Source organism: Camelus bactrianus, chromosome 12, assembly GCF_048773025.1.
Source record: "Camelus bactrianus isolate YW-2024 breed Bactrian camel chromosome 12, ASM4877302v1, whole genome shotgun sequence".
In the NCBI taxonomy this organism is placed as follows: Eukaryota; Metazoa; Chordata; class Mammalia; order Artiodactyla; family Camelidae; genus Camelus; species Camelus bactrianus.
The window spans coordinates 24,260,288-24,280,758 of NC_133550.1; the positions used below are offsets into that span (position 1 = coordinate 24,260,288).

At 39.6% G+C, this 20,471-nt stretch overlaps 1 protein-coding gene across 17 annotated transcripts in view; it reads left to right on the forward strand.

Annotated features, from left to right (window-relative positions):
• KIF21A (kinesin family member 21A) overlaps positions 1-11,199 on the forward strand; it is a 139,572-nt gene extending 128,373 nt beyond the window's left edge. For all 17 annotated transcript variants that reach the window (XM_074375027.1, XM_074375028.1, XM_074375029.1 and 14 more), the window contains 5 exons: positions 46-210; positions 2,159-2,276; positions 3,686-3,856; positions 5,125-5,324; positions 9,913-11,199. In XM_074375027.1, the coding sequence (XP_074231128.1) occupies positions 46-210; positions 2,159-2,276; positions 3,686-3,856; positions 5,125-5,324; positions 9,913-10,006 (748 nt within the window). In that variant the 3' untranslated portion in view covers positions 10,007-11,199. The remainder of the gene's footprint in view (positions 1-45; positions 211-2,158; positions 2,277-3,685; positions 3,857-5,124; positions 5,325-9,912) is intronic.
• Positions 11,200-20,471: the final 9,272 nt, after the last annotated feature.

Here is a 20,471-nt window from a genome sequence, read left to right on the forward strand (position 1 = left end):
TATCCAGAAATGTGACTTATCTTGCTTTGCTTCATCTGTGTTAAGGTCTTCAGGTCAAGTTACTATTGGAGATGCTTGTTCTGCAAGTACCAGCCGGACAGTTGCTATTCCTTCTGGGGAAAACCAGATCAATCAGATTGCACTGAACCCAACTGGCACCTTCCTCTATGCAGCTTCTGGAAATGCAGTCAGAATGTGGGATCTTAAAAGGTAGAACTTGAAAGGAAAATGTATTTCTTGTGTATGGCAAATATAGTTTTTCACTCATCATTAGTGCATGTGAAATCTAATTTTTATAACCCCAGAAGTTAATGTAAAATCCTAGGCTTTTCTGTTCAGTCCAACACTCCCAAATGTCTCTTCTGTCCTCATTAGCAAACTCACAGTTTTCCTTTCTTTAATCCCCATTGCTGGGAAAAATGTATGTGAAGGAAAATAGCCTTTCTTAATGTGTGTCTGCAAGTTGTTTACTAGGAAGAGACCAAGATTCTCATCCTAACTGCATCAATACCTTTGAAAGAATTATTTTTTGTAACATCAATCATGCATCTTATATCTCAAATTTTTCAGTTTATAAACTTTACAACTTTGCACATAAATCCCCATAGGATTTTGGTGAATATGAAATAATGTATATAAGAGATGAAGTATTAAGAAGATGAAGTGAGTAAAAAGAGAAAAATGATAAATTGAAGTATGAGCTTTTATCTTTCATTTCAGTGTTTATTTTAGCTCTTTAAATTTTGGCATCAAGAGAATATTAATTTATTAGTTAACAAAGATTTATTCAAGATCAATTATAGCAGACACTGTACCAACACTGTGGTAGGTACTGGGGATAAAGACTGAGCCAGACAAACGTGGGGTCCACCTTCTTAGAACTCATCTCGTACTGGAGGATAAAGGCCATTGAACAGCAATTATAGGATGCTGAGTAAAGTTTGCAATTCAGGTAATTCAGGTAGTAATCCAATCTAGAAGGAATTTGTTAGTGGTAAATAAAAGGGAAATTTATTTTAGAAATTTTGAGAATAACTAGTTATAACTTGTAATATTTTAATGCATGACTGAAAAAGTATAATAAATCTAATTATATATATAAATAAATGAGAAAGAGAAAGAAGAAACACAGTCCTGACTACTGTTTTAAAAATAAAAAGTAGAAAAATAAAAACAGTGCTTGTTTAAGAAAATTAGGAAAGAAAGGAAGACCTGGTTTATTCTTGAAGATACAACTTGTAGTCAGAGCACCATGGAGGAAGTAACTTAGTCATAACATGAGGCAGAAAAGATCAGCTTTTGAAAAAATTTACACTTTATTTTCTGCTGAAAAGTTAGATCCTTTGAAACCTGCTTGATTTAAGCAACATGATTAAATACAGATTCATCTTAACAAAGTAACAAAAAAAGAGTCTTCAAGAAATGGTAATATTCTAGAAACCAAATATATCTCTGTATCCCAGCAGCTCGATTTGAGGCACAACTATAAAACAAAGTTTCATTGTCACCCCCTGATAATTGACATCATATGGTTTTCTACCATTCAGATATATTCCTGGTCATTTTCATATCTTTAAAATAACTGATGTAATGGACTACCTATTTCCTGGTGTACATGGGTACACAGTGCCCATACGTGTATGTGTATATGTGTATGCATGTGTATATAAGATGGGTGTACATATATGTGTGTGTGTATATGTGAAAATACATGTAATAAAATAATCTTAGTTTCTCCATATTGTTATTTTCTAGTTATACCAGTGACATGTTGTTTTAATCGAATTTCACATTGGGCCTGATAACATCAGTCAGATGTCTATAACATGTCTAGACACTTAACAGGTTAAAGTTTACCTGGACTTAGGTTGCAGTTAAAATTAACCTGTAGCCAAGCTTTTGGACTTTTGGTGCCGTTTTGTTTACTACCTGAATGACATTAGTCACTTTGGAATAACTTGTTTAGGACTCCTGACACTTCCATCATAGTTTGGCCATTTTTTGACTGTTAATTTGAGCGGAGTTGTGTAGAGGTGGTGTTAAATCAAAAAGAAAATGAATGAGCAGCTTTATCAAAGAATATAGATTATTTTGCTGAGCATGCTAAGAGATATTTTCAAACAAAATTATTTTTCTTTCTTTTTTTTTTTTCTTAAAGGTTTCAGTCCACAGGAAAGTTAACAGGACACCTAGGCCCTGTTATGTGTCTTATTGTAGATCAGATTTCCAGCGGACAAGACCTAATCATCACCGGCTCCAAGGATCACTACATCAAAGTGTGTATAACAGAGTTGTTGAATTATATTCTCCTATTAAATGATAGAGTTAAAGTATTTGGATACACATAGGACCCCTTTTCTCTTAATCAGTTTTCTTTTTTTCTCATTTCTAGCCTTTGCTTTTTCTTCCTGATCTTCCTCACTCATAGTTCCTGATTTTATTGTCTTATTATTTAAACATGTATGACCACTTTTCATAGAAGATAGGTTGGGAGGGATTTTAAAAATTTCTTGGCTCAGTCATCCAACTAATGCTTACGTCCCATCATCACCATCTTTTATACTGGACATGTTATGGTCTTCGGACTTTATGCAAGTAGCAGATAAGATGAGGAGAGACGCATAGTTTGATTCTGGAGATGTTAAGTTTGAGATGCTAATATTAGGAGGGTTTCCTCGTGAAGGCCAGTAGGCCATTTGAAAGGCAAGTCCAGGGCTCAAGATAAGTTATGATCAGATATGTGTGTTTCAGAGACAGTCAAATAGGAGCAGATGTTCCAGGAGTTAGAGTAGTTGACATGGCCAAAGGAGCAAGAAGTTGACATGACTCTCAGCCTTGCGGAATCCTATAAGAACCAACAGGAATCAAAGAGGATACGGTAATGAAGAGAGCTAGGAAGCATATAGGTACTCCTTTTTAAGGAACTTTGATTAAGAGATGAGAGATGGGTTAGTGACTTGAAAAGAGAGTGGTTAAGGGGAGAGGATTTTATATTCTATAGACTGAGCGTGTTTAAATGCTTAGCAGATGGGCTCTGTGGAGACAGGAAGTGGGAACAGAGAAGGGGTGGCAATTGATGAATCAGATCAAAAATAGTCAGATCGAAGACGTGAACCTTGGAAAGAAGTAAGGGCACTTTAGCAGCTGAAAAGAAAGGATGGGTAAGAGAATGTCTGAGGATAAAAGGAAACTTTTGTAACTGGGGGGAGGGTCCAGAAAGTTTATTTTTGATCATACTCGCCTTTGCAGGACATCACAAGGTCAACAGCTGAGAGAGATGAGGGCAACTGAGGGGAGTGAAAAGTTCTGAATAGCAGCTCTGGGGTATTTGCGAGGACCACCAGGACCAGAGAGTTACCTAACAGTGTTGAAATCACCATCATGTCACTTATTTGAATTGCAACTGGATTGACATACAGTATTTTTATTATTGAACACACCATTTGTGCACTCATACATGAAAAAATTAAAAGCCTAACGTGTAAGCAAAAGTAATGTGAAAATAGGGCTCAGGTTCATTCTGAGTCATTCATAGCAGGTTTTTTTAGTTAACTTAGTAAAATATCACAACGAAACAAATGATGTCTGGTTAATATACATCTGCCTGTGTTTCTATGAATGAACACATATAGGTGCTTACTTGTAAGTTAAATAGGGTGACTGCTTTCTTTCTGCTCTTCTTTAGATGTTTGATGTAACTGAAGGCGCTCTTGGAACTGTGAGTCCCACCCACAATTTCGAGCCCCCTCATTATGATGGCATTGAAGCACTAACCATGCAAGGGGATAACCTCTTTAGTGGGTCCAGAGACAATGGAATCAAGAAATGGGATCTGGCTCAAAAAGACCTTCTACAGGTAATGCATGGGATAGATTGGGTACTTCAAAGTCACCAGTATTCTATGTAAGATCTTGAAGAGCCTCTAAGTAGAATTTCATCATTTAGGGATGATATCGATCAGGGCTTCCTCTTAAAGAGTGTTTCATTGTCACCCACCAGAGTTATTAATCATGAAAAGGGCAACATTCAACATTTAATGATAACCTCTTCGATAAGAGGAGAATAGACGCTCATAAGAATTGGAAAATCTGGGATTGCCCTGTGCATTGGTTTACTAAATAAAGTCAGTCCCGGAGTAAAGCAGTTACAGTTTCTCATTTGGTTTTATTTTTGCTTTATGTATGCATATTCCAAAGAATACCAAGGTTAGCTGAAGTCAAAGCAGTGTAAACGATGCCCCCTCTACAGGAGCGTTTTCACACCTCCAAGAGTGGTGGTTCTCTCATTTCCTGTAGAATGAGAGTTGGGTTGAAGTGTTTTGTCAGTACAACCAAATATTGGTGGCTTTTCCTAATTCCCAGAGGGAGAAATTAATTAACAGATGAAATTGTTCTCAGGTTCAAGCTTTTCCTTATATGCTATCACTTTCCTGCTTTCAACCATATGGAAAAATAAATAAACAAAAGTAGCATGAATGCTGATAGAAAAAACCTGGCAACAGATAAAGACATTGCATTTAAAAGCTTTTGTTTTATAGATATGCATTCTTGGGTGTGACTTCTATATTATGCATAGAAATATATTCATGCATAAATTATGGTCATAATGTCTGTGCTTGTAATTATTGTCTACTCATTTGAAGTGTGCAGGTTAGCTCCAGCCTTCAACAGAAAGCTTTAGGCCTCTATGTTCTTGTTCAAAATTTAAGGCAATGATTTTATGAGATAATCCTTAGAGACTACATACCAGGTTATAGTTTTCAAACTTGCATGAAACACATGTTAGAGAAAGGTGAGATATTTATTCCTTTGAAGAAGAAGTGATGTTTGAAAAATTCTGTATACTTTCCAGGTCTTTTAGATTCTATGGATTTTTAATATTCTAGCCCTTTAATACTGATAACACTGATGATAACTAGGGAGGCAAATTGCAGAGCAAATTACAGATTGATTTCTTTAAATCACTAAGAGTGATTGCATAAAAAAATGATTTTTATAGTTTCCAGGCCAATTCAGTGTTCCAAATATTGAATTTTGTCAGTAAAAACTTTTGTAACTTGTTTTCATATGAAAATTCAGTTCGGAAGTCTCCTCTTACGCTGGTAGTTTTTCTTTTTTCTCTCAGCAAGTTCCGAACGCACACAAGGATTGGGTCTGTGCCCTGGGAATGGTGCCAGGCCACCCCGTTCTGCTCAGTGGCTGCAGAGGGGGCATTTTGAAACTCTGGAACATGGATAACCTTGTGCCAGTCGGAGAGATGAAAGGTCACGATAGCCCTATCAATGCCATCTGTGTTAATTCCACCCACGTCTTTACTGCAGCTGAGTAAGTTTTTCCTGTGCGATCTTTCTCTATGTTGGTTGCTTGTGTTCAGATTTAATAAATGCTCTAAGTTGTCAATATCTGGAAATGTAGAACATATGAAATCCTTCTTTTATTACAGTTATTCTAATGGCTGTTCATGCTGTGTTATTTATGTTTTCTGAGGTACACTGGGCACTGAGTTTGGGCTCCCCAGGTTACATGATGATAGTGTTACTCCTGTGTCAGCTCTCTGCTTATACTGGGAAGTCTACTGTCAGATCTTCCCTTGGTGATTTTAATTGTTTTTTAAAAATCATTCATAAGTGACTAATGTCTAAAGATTTTTTTTCCCAGAAAGGCAACAAACTTGCCATTCTTCACATTTAGAACAAATCATTAAAAAAAAAAAAAAAAAAACTCTTTTTACCTCTCCCACCTCTTTTAAAGTACGTGGTATTAATATCTGCTTCTTCTCTCTTAGGATGGCTGGGTTGATTGATTTCTTTGCTCATTTATGATGAATCTCCTGTGTGCCAGGCACTGTCCCAGACTCTTGGGAATAGCGAAGTGAACAAAACACAAACAAACCCCAGTTTTATTCTAAGGAGATGAAAAGAAAATGAATAAGTAAAATATGTCAGATGGCGACAGGTGCTGTGGAGAAAAAACAAAGCAAGGGAGAGAGTATTTGGGGAGGAGGGGGGGATTACACAGTAAGAGTGGTCAGTGAAGACCTCACTGAGAACGTGACATTTAAGAAGGTGCTTGAAGGAGGTGTAGAGATGTGACCATAAAAATGACATTATTGTAATGTGAGGTGTTTGTCTCTTTCAAATAACATGCAATTTCTCCTGAATATCTATCTTGAATATCTCCCTATGTCATTTGTGCACCAATTATGTTACTTAATTTAGCTTGAGCACCTTCTTGATTCTTCTATCCTAAGTGCATGATAACCCTGATTTTATTTTGAAGTCTGTGTCATATTTCTGTGGTGTCTCTTATTATTTGTGATGTTTTCATCAAATCCCTCTTTTCATTTGGATTTACTTCCTCTCATCTTTAAAGAACATCAGAGCCAATTTATTTTGTGTTTTTCTAAGGTGCTTCCTTTCAGTGCTTCACTGATGCTATTTCCAAGATGCATCACTTTCTTGTCACCTCTTTTGTCTTTTCCCTTGGAAACTTGTGATCTTGACAATTTACTGGAAATAACTTAATATCCCTCAAAGTTGTAGGACACTCAAGATAAGACTATAAAAGAATGGTGTGTCACTGAGGTCTGTTCAGTGAGGTATGATGAGACTGTAGTACCTCTCTCCCATGATACAGTTTTATTTTTGAAGAACTGAAATTTTCCTCAGTTTACTCATGGTGCATCAGATGCAGAGGTATTTACCACATAACTTAAAATCAGGAAAACAGACAATAAAATCAAGAGGGCTATTTTCAAATTAGTTCTACCTATTTGTTATTTAACAAACATTTGTATAGGGCTTAGTATCTGCCAGACATTGTTCTAAGTGCTTTCAGGCATTAACTCATTTTGTCTTCATAAGAACTCTAGAAGGTAAGCATTATGATAATCCCCATTTTACAGGTGGGAAAACTGAGGCACTATAGAATTCAAAGTCCTTGTATAAGTAATTCCATCATATCTGGTTTCTGGATCTGTTGTCATTGATTTTTCTTATGATAATGGGTCTCATTTTTCCTCCTTTTTTATGTCAAGTAATATTTTATTGAATGTTGAACATTACAGTGTTGTGTTTAAGTATCTGGATTTTATTATATTCCTTTAAACAGTGTTGGGCTTTGTTTGTCAGGCACTTAAGTTACTTGTGGTTCAGCTTCATCTTTCTGAGACTTGTTCTGAGCTCTTCTTGGATTTGTACTGAATGTCTTTGGATGTTTGATGATACTCTCTGCTTTGCTGGTCAGAACTTGAACATCTCACAGCCGTCTGTGAACTCCGGGAACTGTTATACTTACTAGGAGCTGTTTTTCAGTCTGGCCTTACAGTCTTTACTCATGTGCAGCTTCACCTTCAGTCAGAGACATTAGAGGACCTCTGTGTCTATTTATGGAGTTTTTTTCCTGTAGCTCCATAGTTGTTTTTGCATGCTCTCTCCTCTTCTCTACTTGGTCTTACAAGTTCCAGCAACTTCAGACTTCCCAGATGTTTCTTACTATCTCTTCAACTCTGATTCTGTGATTTTTCTGTTTGGGTCCCCCCTTCCCCTGCTGTAGTCTGGGAAGTGCTTCCAGACCCAGAACCTAGTCCATCCCAGAGCTTACTTTCTCTGTTTCCCTTTTCTCAGGGATCACAAGCCTGAACTACCCGTTGCCCAGAGTCTGAAAATAGCTGTTCCATAGATTCTGTCGCGTTTTCACTTTGTTTACAACAGGGGAGAGAAGTTTTTCTGTCATGACTAGTAGTGGTGATCATCTGACATGTCACAGGCCAAAAATTGAGCCTTCCTGAGGCTCCCTCTGTAGCCTTCTCCATCTCGGTCGATGGCTTCTCTGTCTTCTCTGTTGCTCAGACCAGAAACCTTCATCCTTCCCTTTCTTTCACATTCCGTATCCACACCATCATCAAGTTCTGTTGGTGTTCTACCTGTAAATTACATCTAGAGTCTGACCACTTCTCACCATGTCTTTTGCTACCTCACTGACCCTAGTCACCATCAGCTCTTGGATGACTGCAGCAGCCTCCTATAAACAAGGTCCCTTGCCCATATGTAGTCTATTCTCAACACAGAAGCTAGAGTAATTTTTTAAAAACACAAGTCAGATCATGTTTCTTCTTGGCTCAAAACCTTGCAGTAGTTGTCCATTTCATGTAGAGTAGAGACCACACTTGACCTGACCTCTCCCTCTGAGCATCCACTGTCCCTCACGTTACCTTCTCGTGCCCTCTGTGGGCTCCTTCTCTGACAACACGGATTACCTCTCTGCTGGCCTTTGAGCAGAGCAGGCTCACTCCAGCCTTAGGGCATCTGCCCTGGCTGATCTCTTTGCCTGGAATGCTTTGCCTTCAGACCTTCCTCTAAGTTCTTTCTTTCTTTCTCAAGAAGAATAACCTTGTCATTTTATTTAAAATTGTGATCCTTCCTATGACCTGATACTCCTGCTCCCCTTTGCCATGCCCCTTTATTTTTCTATAACATTTATTACTTTCTAATAAACTTTATAATCTAATTATTTATGGTGGTTTATTGTCTGTCTCCTTTTGCTAGGATGTATGATCTATAAAGGCAGAAAATTCTATTTTTTATTTATTTTTTTATCCTAAGTTTATCCCAGGCACCTAAAATAGTGCCCAGAGCACAGCAGGTTCTCAGTGAAAACGTGCTGAGTGAACAGTTGAATGGGGTAAATGAAATGGATAAATGGGTGGATGAATGAGCATATCCCCTTACTGTTTTCAACGTACATGTGCTGTGTGGGTTGATGAGAAGATTATTGCTTTTCCCCGAGCTTTACTGAGATATAATTGACGTACAGGACTGTATAAGTTTAAGGTGCACAGCATAATGATTTGACTTACATGTATAATGAAATGATTACCATAATAAATTTGGTTAACATCCATCATCTCATATAGATACAAAAAGAAAAAGAAAAATGTGTGTTTTTTATTCCTGTGTTGAGAACTCTTACAAGAGAGAAGATTATTGATTAAGAACTAGTTTGAAACCCTGGATTCTAGGCTCGGCTCTGTACTCCACTGTGTTACACTGAACAAGTCACCAAACTTCCTTTATCCTTGAAATGGACTGCATAACCTTTGAAATGCTTTTTAACTATGAACTCTTTCTTTTTGGCTTTGGATTTATTAGGAAATTAGAGAAGAACAACGCTCTCTTTTTAGAGCCATGAGAGACATGGTAAAAAGTGTGACTGTCTAATGACTGGTCCCCAGTACCCACGTGCTGGGTGAATAAAAATAAGGTTTCTCAGAAAAACTTTGAATCTTCTATGTCCTTTGCTCAGTAGAGCAGTAGTCCACTTAACAGCCCTCTGCTTTTCCTGTGGGCTTCTGCTGATTTCACCTGAACATAATTCTTCCTGACTGTTGGCAGATTCATCAGCCCCTGGAATCCCTGTCCTGGCCCCCTGACTATGACCTTACTCTGGGCTCTTATGCCTGAAGACCTCGGACCTTGTCATATCAGTGTAATGCTTAGGAGGTAGGGTCCCGGAGCCAGACTGCCTAGATTCAAACTATTCAAGATTTATCACTTGTTTTGTGATCTTGGGCAAATTACTTAACTCCTCTGGACCTCAATTTCCTCATCAGTAAATAGAGGATAATAGCATTATCTATCTCTTATGGTAGGCAAGGAGAATTAAATTCATGCGTCTATGTAGGGTGCACATAGTGACCATGCCTGGCATGTAGTAAGCCCGTGATAATAGGAGCTATTTTAAATTCCATTATTATGGGTAACTAACTGTTGGATATACTTATGGGACAATGTATATTTTTACTTACATCTATTAAAGACCTTTTCAGAAAATGTTTCCATGATAAGTAATTCTAAGAACTTATTTATCTTTCCACCTCTTTTCACATGTTCATTTTTAATTTATTATTTTGTAGTGATCGAACTGTGAGAATTTGGAAGGCTCGGAATTTGCAAGATGGCCAAATGTCTGACACAGGCGATCTGGGGGAAGATATTGCAAGCAGTTAAACAATGAAGAGAGTCATAAACTGAATACTGTGATCACACTCTGTGCTCTTTATGGAAAATGTCGCCCTGCATTTATTAGGCAAAATTGTTAATGGGATTAACTGAGAAGTATACCTGAGTCCAACTGCTGAATATTAATGGTATTATTGGTATTAATGGTAAAATTGTGTACTATCCTGTGTGCTTAATTTTAATATCTACCAATGCGTATATATCCTATAATTGATATACTGCTTGATTCGCACTTGTATCGTGGCTGGATTTTTGTGCGTAGCTATTAAAAAAAACACCTTCAAATTATCTGAAATACAAGATGTCTGCTTTTTGTGACAGTCAGAAAATACACCTGGAATACAGTGCAGCCGCCTGTTAACTCATTCATATAGTCTGTTCAGCTGATTTATATATTTAAACATGTTGAGAATGTTAGTCAAACTGTGGTCTGCTTGTCTAGTATTTATATCAGTCTACAGAGGGTTCCCAAATTTGAAAGCTCTTTTGCTGTCATGGAAAAGAGATGTGAGAATAGTATCGATGATGATTTTTCATAAAGTGGAGTTGACCTTAATCTACTAACACAGAATGTTAAACAGTTTGTGTTAAACCTTGGTGTTTACTTGTATTGACCAAAGTTTTGCAGCTGAGCTCTACTCTGCGCTCAGGACTAAAATGCTGTTAAACTGTTTCGTTAGTGCTGTGCATACGTTCTGTGATGGGAAACATTTTTTGATGTCCTAACAGAAATATATTTTGATCTATTTTCCTATGGAGTTGTTTCTATTATCACCTTTTCATTTCACTTTTATTTAATAGTAGTATTTCTTTCCCTTTTTATCTAATTTTTTATATGCTGCTAAATATATTTTAAGTATAATGTGTTTGCAAACCTTGGTAGCCATGATGAGAACTGTATTATCTGTAGTAGGAAAAGCTATGTAAATAGGATAGATTGTAAAGAGAGAATGTCATGTTGTAACTGTATGAATTTTTAAATGCTGTAGATTGGATTTTGGAAAAGAATGTGTAATTTATCTGTCTGCTCAGAATAATTAATTTGTAAATTCTATGAGTTTAATTTTTATGTGGATGATGTGACACTTGAAAATATTGTCTTGTGATTTTTTTTCCCTGAAAATATTTGCTTGTAAATGAAAGCTTAGCGAGGGCTTAAATAAACATACTGCTATGAATTATTTTTATTCTCATGTTCCTTTCCTAACTGTATGAAAATAGCTAGTGTTTGTAAAACTTTATATTTTATCTGTGTGTGATATAAGGAAAGACATTTTTATCTGGCACTGCATAGGCATTCCTTTTTTTCTTTTTTTTTTGCTCACTAGACATGAAATATTCTTTAAAAGTTTAAACCATAACTTAATCTTGAGGAACCGAGGCAACTCGCTGTTTAAAGGAATTAAATCAGACCATATAGTTTAAGGATTTTACATAGATGGAAAAACAAAAATTATTCCCGTAAATGTTAGGACAGGAAAGACTCTGATTACTTGGAGAAGTGTTACAGAAGGTGAGTTGGGAGTGTAGGTGGGTGTGAAGGCCCTAGAAATGTTCTCTTTCTTGACCTGGGTCCTAAGTGACATGTTAAATTGTACATATATTTCTCTTTTTTATTTTATGTCTCTGTGCTGTATTTCCCAGTGAAATTATATAAATGTAAAGAAAGGATTTTCCTATAAAGAGAAACTCAGCTACTTTGCAATTTTGCCCCCTTCCCTGGAGAAGGATTCTATGCTAAGACCTGAGTTATATTGGCAGGACTATTTTGAACTTAAAACCCTTGAAATGTTTCTTTTCATGGGACTATTGTGCAACAATTTATTTATTTGACAATTAATTTATTCAATAAAAGTTTATTGAGCATGTAGTGGGTCAGGTACTAGGGATGGAAAAAAATAAAAAGGCTGAGATGATGCTTGCCCTCTGAGTAGAGAGAGAGAGAAGAAATCTAGCACTTAACATAACAGATTGCTAAGTGCTCTAATAAGGAAAATCCAGGTGCTTAACAGCTATTGAAGGCATCCAACCCTGACTGAGTCCAATTAGAGGTCTGTTTTATGGTCCTGAGCACTGTGCTTATGCAGAGCACAAAGCTCAGCGTCTGGTTTACCTTTAAAAATGCTAGAAGCTCAGCTAGACTTAATCTGACTGAAGTCATTAAAATAAGTATGGAAAAGAAGCAGTCACTCTTAAAGACTTACACCTTGACAGGTGTTGGACAAGTTCATCAAGAGGACATGGCTGCCCATTGACCCTCAAGCTGGACCCAGGCCACTGGAGGCCCCTCACCCCGTTCCCTGTCCTTGTGTGTTCTCTTCACGTACGTCCCACTCATCAGTCCCATAGCCAGAGCTGTTTCAGGGATGCAGCCTTGGGAGAGCTATGCGTTATTGAGACCATCTAGACAGTATATATGACTGAGCCCAGTTAAGGCCTCCATATTTGCTTTAAGATTCTGTGGCTGGGGATGGAGAACGCCTCATCTTGTGGCCACCAAGTTAAACCTCGTTTGCAAGTTCCCTTGCTTGTGAAACCTGCTGCCTAACAATCTGGAAGTGGTCTGCCTCTTTCTTCAGTATCTCCTTGCCCTCCACATTCAGGGACCTCTTTATGAACCAACAAAGGATACTGTTAACCCCTAAAGATCGTAACTAGAAAGGTTAACAATAACTTAAAACATTTAAAACGGTTAATAATAACTCTAAAACTTAAAAATGGTTTATCCCTCATGTGTATAATACATGCCTTGTCCTCCCAGAAGGGCGTCTTCTTCTGGAAGATACATTTCTTCTTTCCAATTTAAATCTCTGCATTTTAGCTGAAGAGCAGTAACAAAGTTTTGCAGATAATTATGTTCACGTTTATTTATTTAATTCCCCACTGATGTGCAGTCTTTTATAAAAATTTAAGTTGAAATCATCAACAGGTAACAAATGTACCATGGTTCTATTTGTAATTTTTTCATAAACAATGCCTATACCTTACCTCAAAATCTGTTTTTCAGATTCTGTTTTCAGCCTCCGAATAGGTTGTGTTCTTTCTATGTTGTTGGGGATCCAATTTGCCAATTACTGTGCAGTTATTGATAGTTAGGATTTTGTATTTGCAAACTACAGACGTAACATGTACAGATATCTCTATATGAGCATCATGGTACAGAAGTAAGTTACCTATTTGTCTAGTTTCTAACTATAATGAAATGCTCAGCCAGTTTAAACATGTTACTTCAGCCATTAATTTCCCCTCTTTTTAGATGAAGTCTATAATTGTAATAGCCAACATTTACTAAGCACTTACTTTTCCCTTTGCTTGGGCATCCCTTAAATGGGGGAGAATCTAAGAGGCCTTTCAGAGTCAGAAGCACCAGATTTCTGTGAAAAAACAGTGTGCATCCCTAGAATTGGTGAGATCCAGGATTGGTGAAATAACATCCTGGAACTGATGAAGTAGACAGTATTCTGGGGGATTGTGCCAGACAGACAAAAATAATGACAAATGCCCACTACATCATACGGCAGACAATAGGGCAGATGACATGATTCCAAACCCCCTCTAATATGTTTTTGTCTATGTTAGATTTAAGAAAATGGAAGACCACAGTTCTCAGACTTTCTTCCAGCTTGGGGTCTACATTTCAACTGGCTCCCACCTGAACAAGGTGGAGTGAGGGGGAGTCGTGCCTCTGCGGGAAAGCTGGAAAGGCCTCGGTTTTCCCAGTGGCAGCAGTGGCAGGGCCCCCGCTTCTGGCACGGGCTGTAGTGCTGAGAGGCAGGGCACTGTTTCCTTCCCCCTGGCCGAGGTGGTTGTCCTCAAACCTGCAGTCAGGGCAGTGGCTCCTTCACTCCATTCCCCATCTTCCTCATTGTGGTGGAAGTGCTAACTTGGTGGACCAATTCTGGGGGGGTAACCTAGCACCTACTCACAATATTTTTTAATTGAAGTATGGCTGATTTACAATGTTGTGTTAGTTTCTGGACGGGGGCGGAGTCTGTTCCCTTCTGTTGAAATGGAGGCTTCCAGACCCGTTTCTGAGCTGCGTGCGTGGCGGGCGGGGTCGGAGTGCTTTAAGTGCTCTTTGTTGACTCCACCCTTGCCCCCTGCTTTAGCGGCGGGAACGTCATGCGCTGCTCTGGTGCCCCCCAGGTTCTCTGCCCTCAGACCTACCAGTGCAATTCCGACGACTTCCGGGTCACACAGCTGGATCGTGCTGTCGGGTCAGCACCGTCCCCAGCGCCGTCTGGCAGGGCTGCTTTGACAGGAGTCCCCACCATCATTCCGCTGTGTCTTCCTTTGTCCGTTTGCTTGGTTCCCCTTGGGTGCTGCTGCTGTTAGTTTTCTCTGCCTACTCGTGATTCTGTTGTCCCTGGGTAGTCAGGACAGGCTGGCGGTGAGGGCTTAGCACCTGGGAGTGCTCCGGAGATCCACAAACGGCTCAGACATAATTCTTTCATTTTCATAGAGGATGTAATTTACCAGACAGGGGTGAACAAGAAATTACAGTAAAGCATTATAAGTACGGTGATTAATTCTATCTGGGAAAAGGAAGAAGATCAGAAAAATGCTTTATAAAAGAAGGACCTTGAGGGTTGAAACATTATGTCTGTCCTGCAGAAAGGAGTGGGGAAAAGGCTGTCCAAGCAGAGCCTTAAGCAAAAGCCAAGAGGCATGAAGTGGTGTGGTGTGTTCAGAGGAGCTACAAGTTGTTAGTCACGGTTGAAGCATAGCTTTTGCATGTCACACTAGGAAACGAGAATTTTACCATAAACCTAATGGAGAGCCTAGAGAAGGCTTTATGCAAAGGAACATGATCTAACTGGTGTCTAGAAATATCACTCTGAAAGTAGTGTAGATAGAGGATGGATGGAAAGGATATCTGTGCTCACAATATACGGTACCTGTTGCAATAAATAGTCCAGACATAAGATGATTGTGATGTATGAATGAAAGTGCTGGCAGTTAGGAAAGAGAAAAGAGAATTAATCGTGATGGCACTAGCTATGTAAGAAATACAAAAGAAATGCTACTCTTTGTGAAGTTTAAAGTTTACTTAGGGATTTAATTCATTCATGAAAACAATTTGGTTCTGCATTGTCAGGCATCCTGATTCAGGAAGTATGGATAATGCCTGGGAATCTGTATTAAACAGTAACAATAATAACAAGACACCAAAGTGTCCAAATGACTCTACCAGGCAGCCAGCGTTGGCATTCATGGGCTTAGAAAATAAGAATGCTGGAGTTCAAAGAAGGAATCAAGTTGCAGTTGTTGGGAAAGTCTCTTTCTATGAAAGTGATTCTTATGCTCTTTGTAGTTTATCCACACAGGCAGGGGGAAAAAGTCCCTGAGGACCTTTTACCCATCCTTCAACTTTGTTAGCAGGAAAAAAAGAACATGAAAAATTAGAAAGAAATTAAGAGATGATTTGCAAATTTGCTAAGTTTGTATAGAAGCCAGGTTTTTGTAGATTCATGAATTCGAGTTCTCCATACATTTCAATACTGTACTAATTCTAGTTTATGAATATAGACTTTTGCCTTGTCCAAAAGTGATCACTGGTGTTTTGTCTAAGAGAGATTTCAGTTTTTCAGGGTCCCTATCCTAGAGACCATCTGATGACGAATGAGGCTATCTGAGCCGGAGGTTGAGACATTAGGGAGGGGGAAAAGGAAGTCGGATAATAGTAACCGAGATCCCATGACCTTTTAACTTGCAGGTTTCTACTGAGTTAGTTTTTTCTTGATAAGCTTGCTGAAAGTTCTTGTCCTTGGAAGATCTTAATCTTTTAAGGGAACATTCTCAAAAACAGGTTTTAGTATTTCCACCAGGGGGCAGTAATGTCCTCTACAATGTTGGTGATTGTGGCGGATGGGAAAATTGATCATATTTCTGGACTTGAAGTGGGTATGAGTTAAAACTGATTAATTCTGACCGCCCAGGGACATTTAGGGTGGATTTGGAGCAAATTCCAGCAGAAGATAAGGAGAGGAAGGTTAAATAGCGTCTGTAGAACCAGAATCTTTTAAGCCAATGTTACTATTTGATTGAATCAGTCGCTGCCCTTGGTTGAGTTGAGTAGCTATCTTAAGACTCTGAAAATTCATAATTTGTGAAGTTCCTGTCTAGCACCCTTTGGAAGTTAGAGGACTTTGATTTTGGCAAGAATTATGTGTCCCAAGAATCCATAAGGAGTAACTTTTACAGAATGGAGACAAGGGAGAATTATTTCTGAAGAACTCAAGACTGTTAGTGAATTCAGGCTCCGTCTTGTCACGAATTCCACCTCAGCTCCATCAGGAGAGATTTGGTGGCTGGAAGAATAAAGCTATGTTTCTAGTGGGGTAAGTTCAGTGGGCAGGGCCTTTAGCAAGACTGAGGAGCCATGAAGTTGTTAAGGTAGAAAGAGGAATAGACTCAGAATCAGAGGAAGATCTCTGAATCCCAGTGCAGCCCTTTTAACGACAGAGGACTATCACTTACTGAATTGGGTATGGGTTAGGATCCCCCATCTGGGCTTTTTTTCCGGCTCTGCCACCAACTGTGTCGTCTTGACTAAGTCGCTTGGCCCCTCTGCTCTTTACAAGTGCATGTCTATAAAGCAAGTGAGTTGGTCCAGGTGAACTTTTGGATTCATCACAACCCTAAAATTCTAAACTATATGAATACACCTGTCCATTTTTGTTGCCGAGTCCAAACTCATTCTGCTCACCACACGGCAGGCCGATAAATCGGGAGACAAGGTGTTGGGGCAAGGAATAGTGAATTTATTCGGAAAGCCGGCAGAGAGGATGGCAAATACTGTCTTGGAGAACCACCCTGCTCCAGTCAGAATACAGGCTCCTTTTATACAAAAAATAAGGGAGGGAGGAGGGAAAATACGGGAGGGGGTGTAGTTGGTTGTTGTAATCCTCTTGCTGCAGGCATTCTTTGTTCTTGCACCCGTCCCCGTGGGCTAGGTCATGGTGTCCCTGTAAACCTCCAACAAAACAAAGGTTTTTCTCTACTACATTTTTACTGTAGGACTTAGCTACCATCTTGGCAGCTCAGTGTAACTGCACGGAAGAAGAGATTTTTCAACATGACATGGGGGGGAACCTTTTATCAATCAACTTTATCTGGCAACACAGACTTGGAACGTTGTTACAAAGGAAGGCTTCTTGCTGTAGTCAACAGGCGAAGAGCTCGGAGAAATGGATCATATAAAGTTTCCTCTAGAGGGCATCAGTACACGTATTTCCTCCCCATTACTTTACAAATGAGGAAGAGGAGTCGTGCCAAAATTCTTCAGGATTCCTTCATGCAGATGCTGTTCTGGGTGGAGACACAGGAGCAGACAAAGCAGGTAAAGTGTCTGCTCTCCTGAGCTTAAGTTTCAGCTGGAGGACAACTAACCGTACAGAGTTGCGGAGGGTGAGAAATGGGAGCGTGAAAGTGGAGTAAGGGGGGAAGGGCTTGCCAGGGTTCCAATTCATTGACACTGTCCAGGAAGGCCTCTCAATAAGAAGACGTCCGAACAGAGCCCTCGGGAATATACCTGGGGAAAGGCTGTTTCAGACAGAGAAAGCAGTGAGTGCAAAGTTCTGGAGGCAACCCGAGAATGATGGGCAGAGCCAGGATTTTCCCATTTACTGATGCACTCATTTATTCAACAAGGACTCTATGCTATGTATTGTTTCAGCTCCTGGATTGGAATCTTGTTTAATTCTAAAGCATCTGTTTTCAACCACTTCGAACGCTGCCTCCCTGGTGTATCACCCTTTTGCTGAGTACTCACTCATCGCTAGGTACTTTTTAGGTGTCTGACTGAAATTAACCTTCAAAATAATTCCATGAGATGATTTCATAAAGAATAAAAATAAATATAATACTAAGAAGTGAATAAAAATGAAACCTAATGCCATTCATTTCAGTTCTTACTAAATTAGATGGAAAGACTCACTAGTTCATCGTATGAATAACTGCTGTAAGTTATCTGAGTGACCCCACTGATAGTACTCAGTCAATTCACATGAACATTTACTGAGTTCCTGCTTTGTGCCTGGAGTGGTGTTAGAAAGATGAATAAAGCATGAAGTCACACAAAGAATTACAATAGAGTTGATCAGTCTTTTAAGTGCTAGGGTGAACTCTAAGAGAATGGGCAAGATGCCAAAGATGTGGATAAAGATCTGAGTCTTCCTGGGAAGTCAGGAAAAACTTTAAAGATTAAGGAAGACTCGAGCAGGAAATTGAAGGTATTGTGCCAAGGGGCCGTGGGCGCACACCATGGACACATCACTGCATGGAGCAGATATTTTAAAGGGCTTATGGGGGGTGGGGGTACTGACAAGCAGAAAATTAACAGAGCACATGCAATCTTCTGCTTTCTCACTGACCTGCATTTAGGCAAATGCTAAGCTAATACGTGATGGACAATGTTCCAGCTGAAAGGGGCTCCGGCGCTGTAAGTCTACGTATTTACAGGATCAGAGGAGCAGGGGACATGCCTGTGACTCTGTAACAATAGATGGCAGTGTTGCATTGTTAGGACGGGGGAGCCTCTGAAGACCAGCAGCTGGTATCATCCAGGTTTTGTGTGTGTGTGTTAATTCAAACCTGCTGAGCCAGCTCTTTGCTATTAGAAACAAAGGGGAGGAGGACAGGAGCCTGCAGGCCCATCAAGACCTGTCCCTTCCCAGGTGGATGTGTAGGAGTCTGAAGGTGGTCAAGGCATTCCCGATAGAGGGAACAGGGTGTGTAACTGGAGGGAAATCAGAGGTGGTGGTGTGTTTGGAGACCTGCATATATTTTGTCATGATTAAAGGATACAGTGTGAGACCAGCTGGGGGAGGGCACCAGGAGCTAGAGGGGCATCTGGAAGTGGAAGATTCCAGAAAGGCTGCCCAGCAGATCTGGGTGGCTCTGCACGCCATGGTAAGCTGTGTGACGCTTGCTCGATAGGCCCGTGGATCCAATCATACAGCCGATGTGAGTGACGTGGGTTGGGGTGGACTGTGCTGAGCTGAGCTCAGGACGTCCCAGTCCGCAGGAACTAGGTGCAGTTCAGTTCCACGTGCCTGCTATGTGGGAACTTGTGTCCAGTGTTGCCAGAGCTTTGGATTTTTCAAGTGGAGCCATGATTTTTGTACACAAAATATTCTCATTTTAAAGGTTGGAAACTAGTTCAAATGTACTTAGCACGTGTATGGGTTAGGCTGAACTTAGACTGGATTGGCCTTTGGTTTCTGATCCCTGTGGGAACTGAGAGGGGCCCCGTGAAAGGTTGAAAGGGTGGTTAATGGGGTCAGTTTTGGGTTTTGGAAGGATTATCCTGGACGTAGTGAACCAAATAAATTGAAGGAACCTAGGATAGAATCAAGAAGAGTAATCGTGAGGCTTTTGAAATAAACATTGAGAAGCTGAATGAAAGCAAATTTGGCAGGGGTAAAGCTAAGAGATATTTAGAAGATTTGGCAAGATTTTAGTAAGCAATGAGATATAGATAACTGAAGAAAAAGGTGCTCGGATGACTTTTAGTTTCTGACTTGGATGGCTAAGTAAATGATCTTTCCAGTCACTGAAATGGGAAATGAGGGGCCAATGCTGTTTCACAAAGCAATATTAATAGTTCTTTTTGCATATATTGAGCTTGAGATGTCTATGGAACATTTAAATAAAAATCTCATATCCAGTTTGGTGAATTCTGAAGCTCAAGAAAGAAATTAGCTTGGAATTACATCCTGAGGAGTCATCAGTGAAAGGCTCAGGTGCATTCTTTCAACAAATATAAACGTTTTCCTTCAGTTTGTCAGGCCTTGTGCTACGTGCTTGGGGGACAGACAGTTAACAACACACTGGTCTGTGTGTTCATGGAAGGTTCAGGATAACGAAATGAGCAGATGGTAAACAAGAAGGCATACCAATACAAGAAATATGAGTTGTGGTAAGTGCTATGGAGGAAATGTGGTTTATACGAAGCTCAAAGATGATATGGGAAAGAAACAGAAGTCATACTGGTTATCCCCAGCCTGTAACTGGCAGGAAGACAAAGAGAAAGCAGAAGTAGATGGTCCTTTGCCCAGAGGTGCTGAAACATTTGTGCTGGTTGAGGGGAGAGTGAGGGCAGGACCTGGGGTCACCCATGTGATTTGGGTGAAAGAAGAAACAGAACTTTGAACTTTGGAGTGACCCAGAGTTCAGTCCTTGGAGCTGTCCTTTTTTTAAATCTGTCTTCAGTACCCTTGTGACCATCCAGTTTCATAGCTTAAAATACCATGTATGTCCTAAGACTCCCAAATTTGTATCTCTAGCTCAGACTTGCCCTTTGAATTTCAGACCCATATACCCAACTGCCATGTACACACGGACGTCAGACAGGCATCTCGTATTTAACGCGGCCAAAAGCAAGCTTCTAACATGTTGTCATCCACTCTCAACTTGGCCCTGCTTCACCTGAGTCTTCCCCATTTCAGCA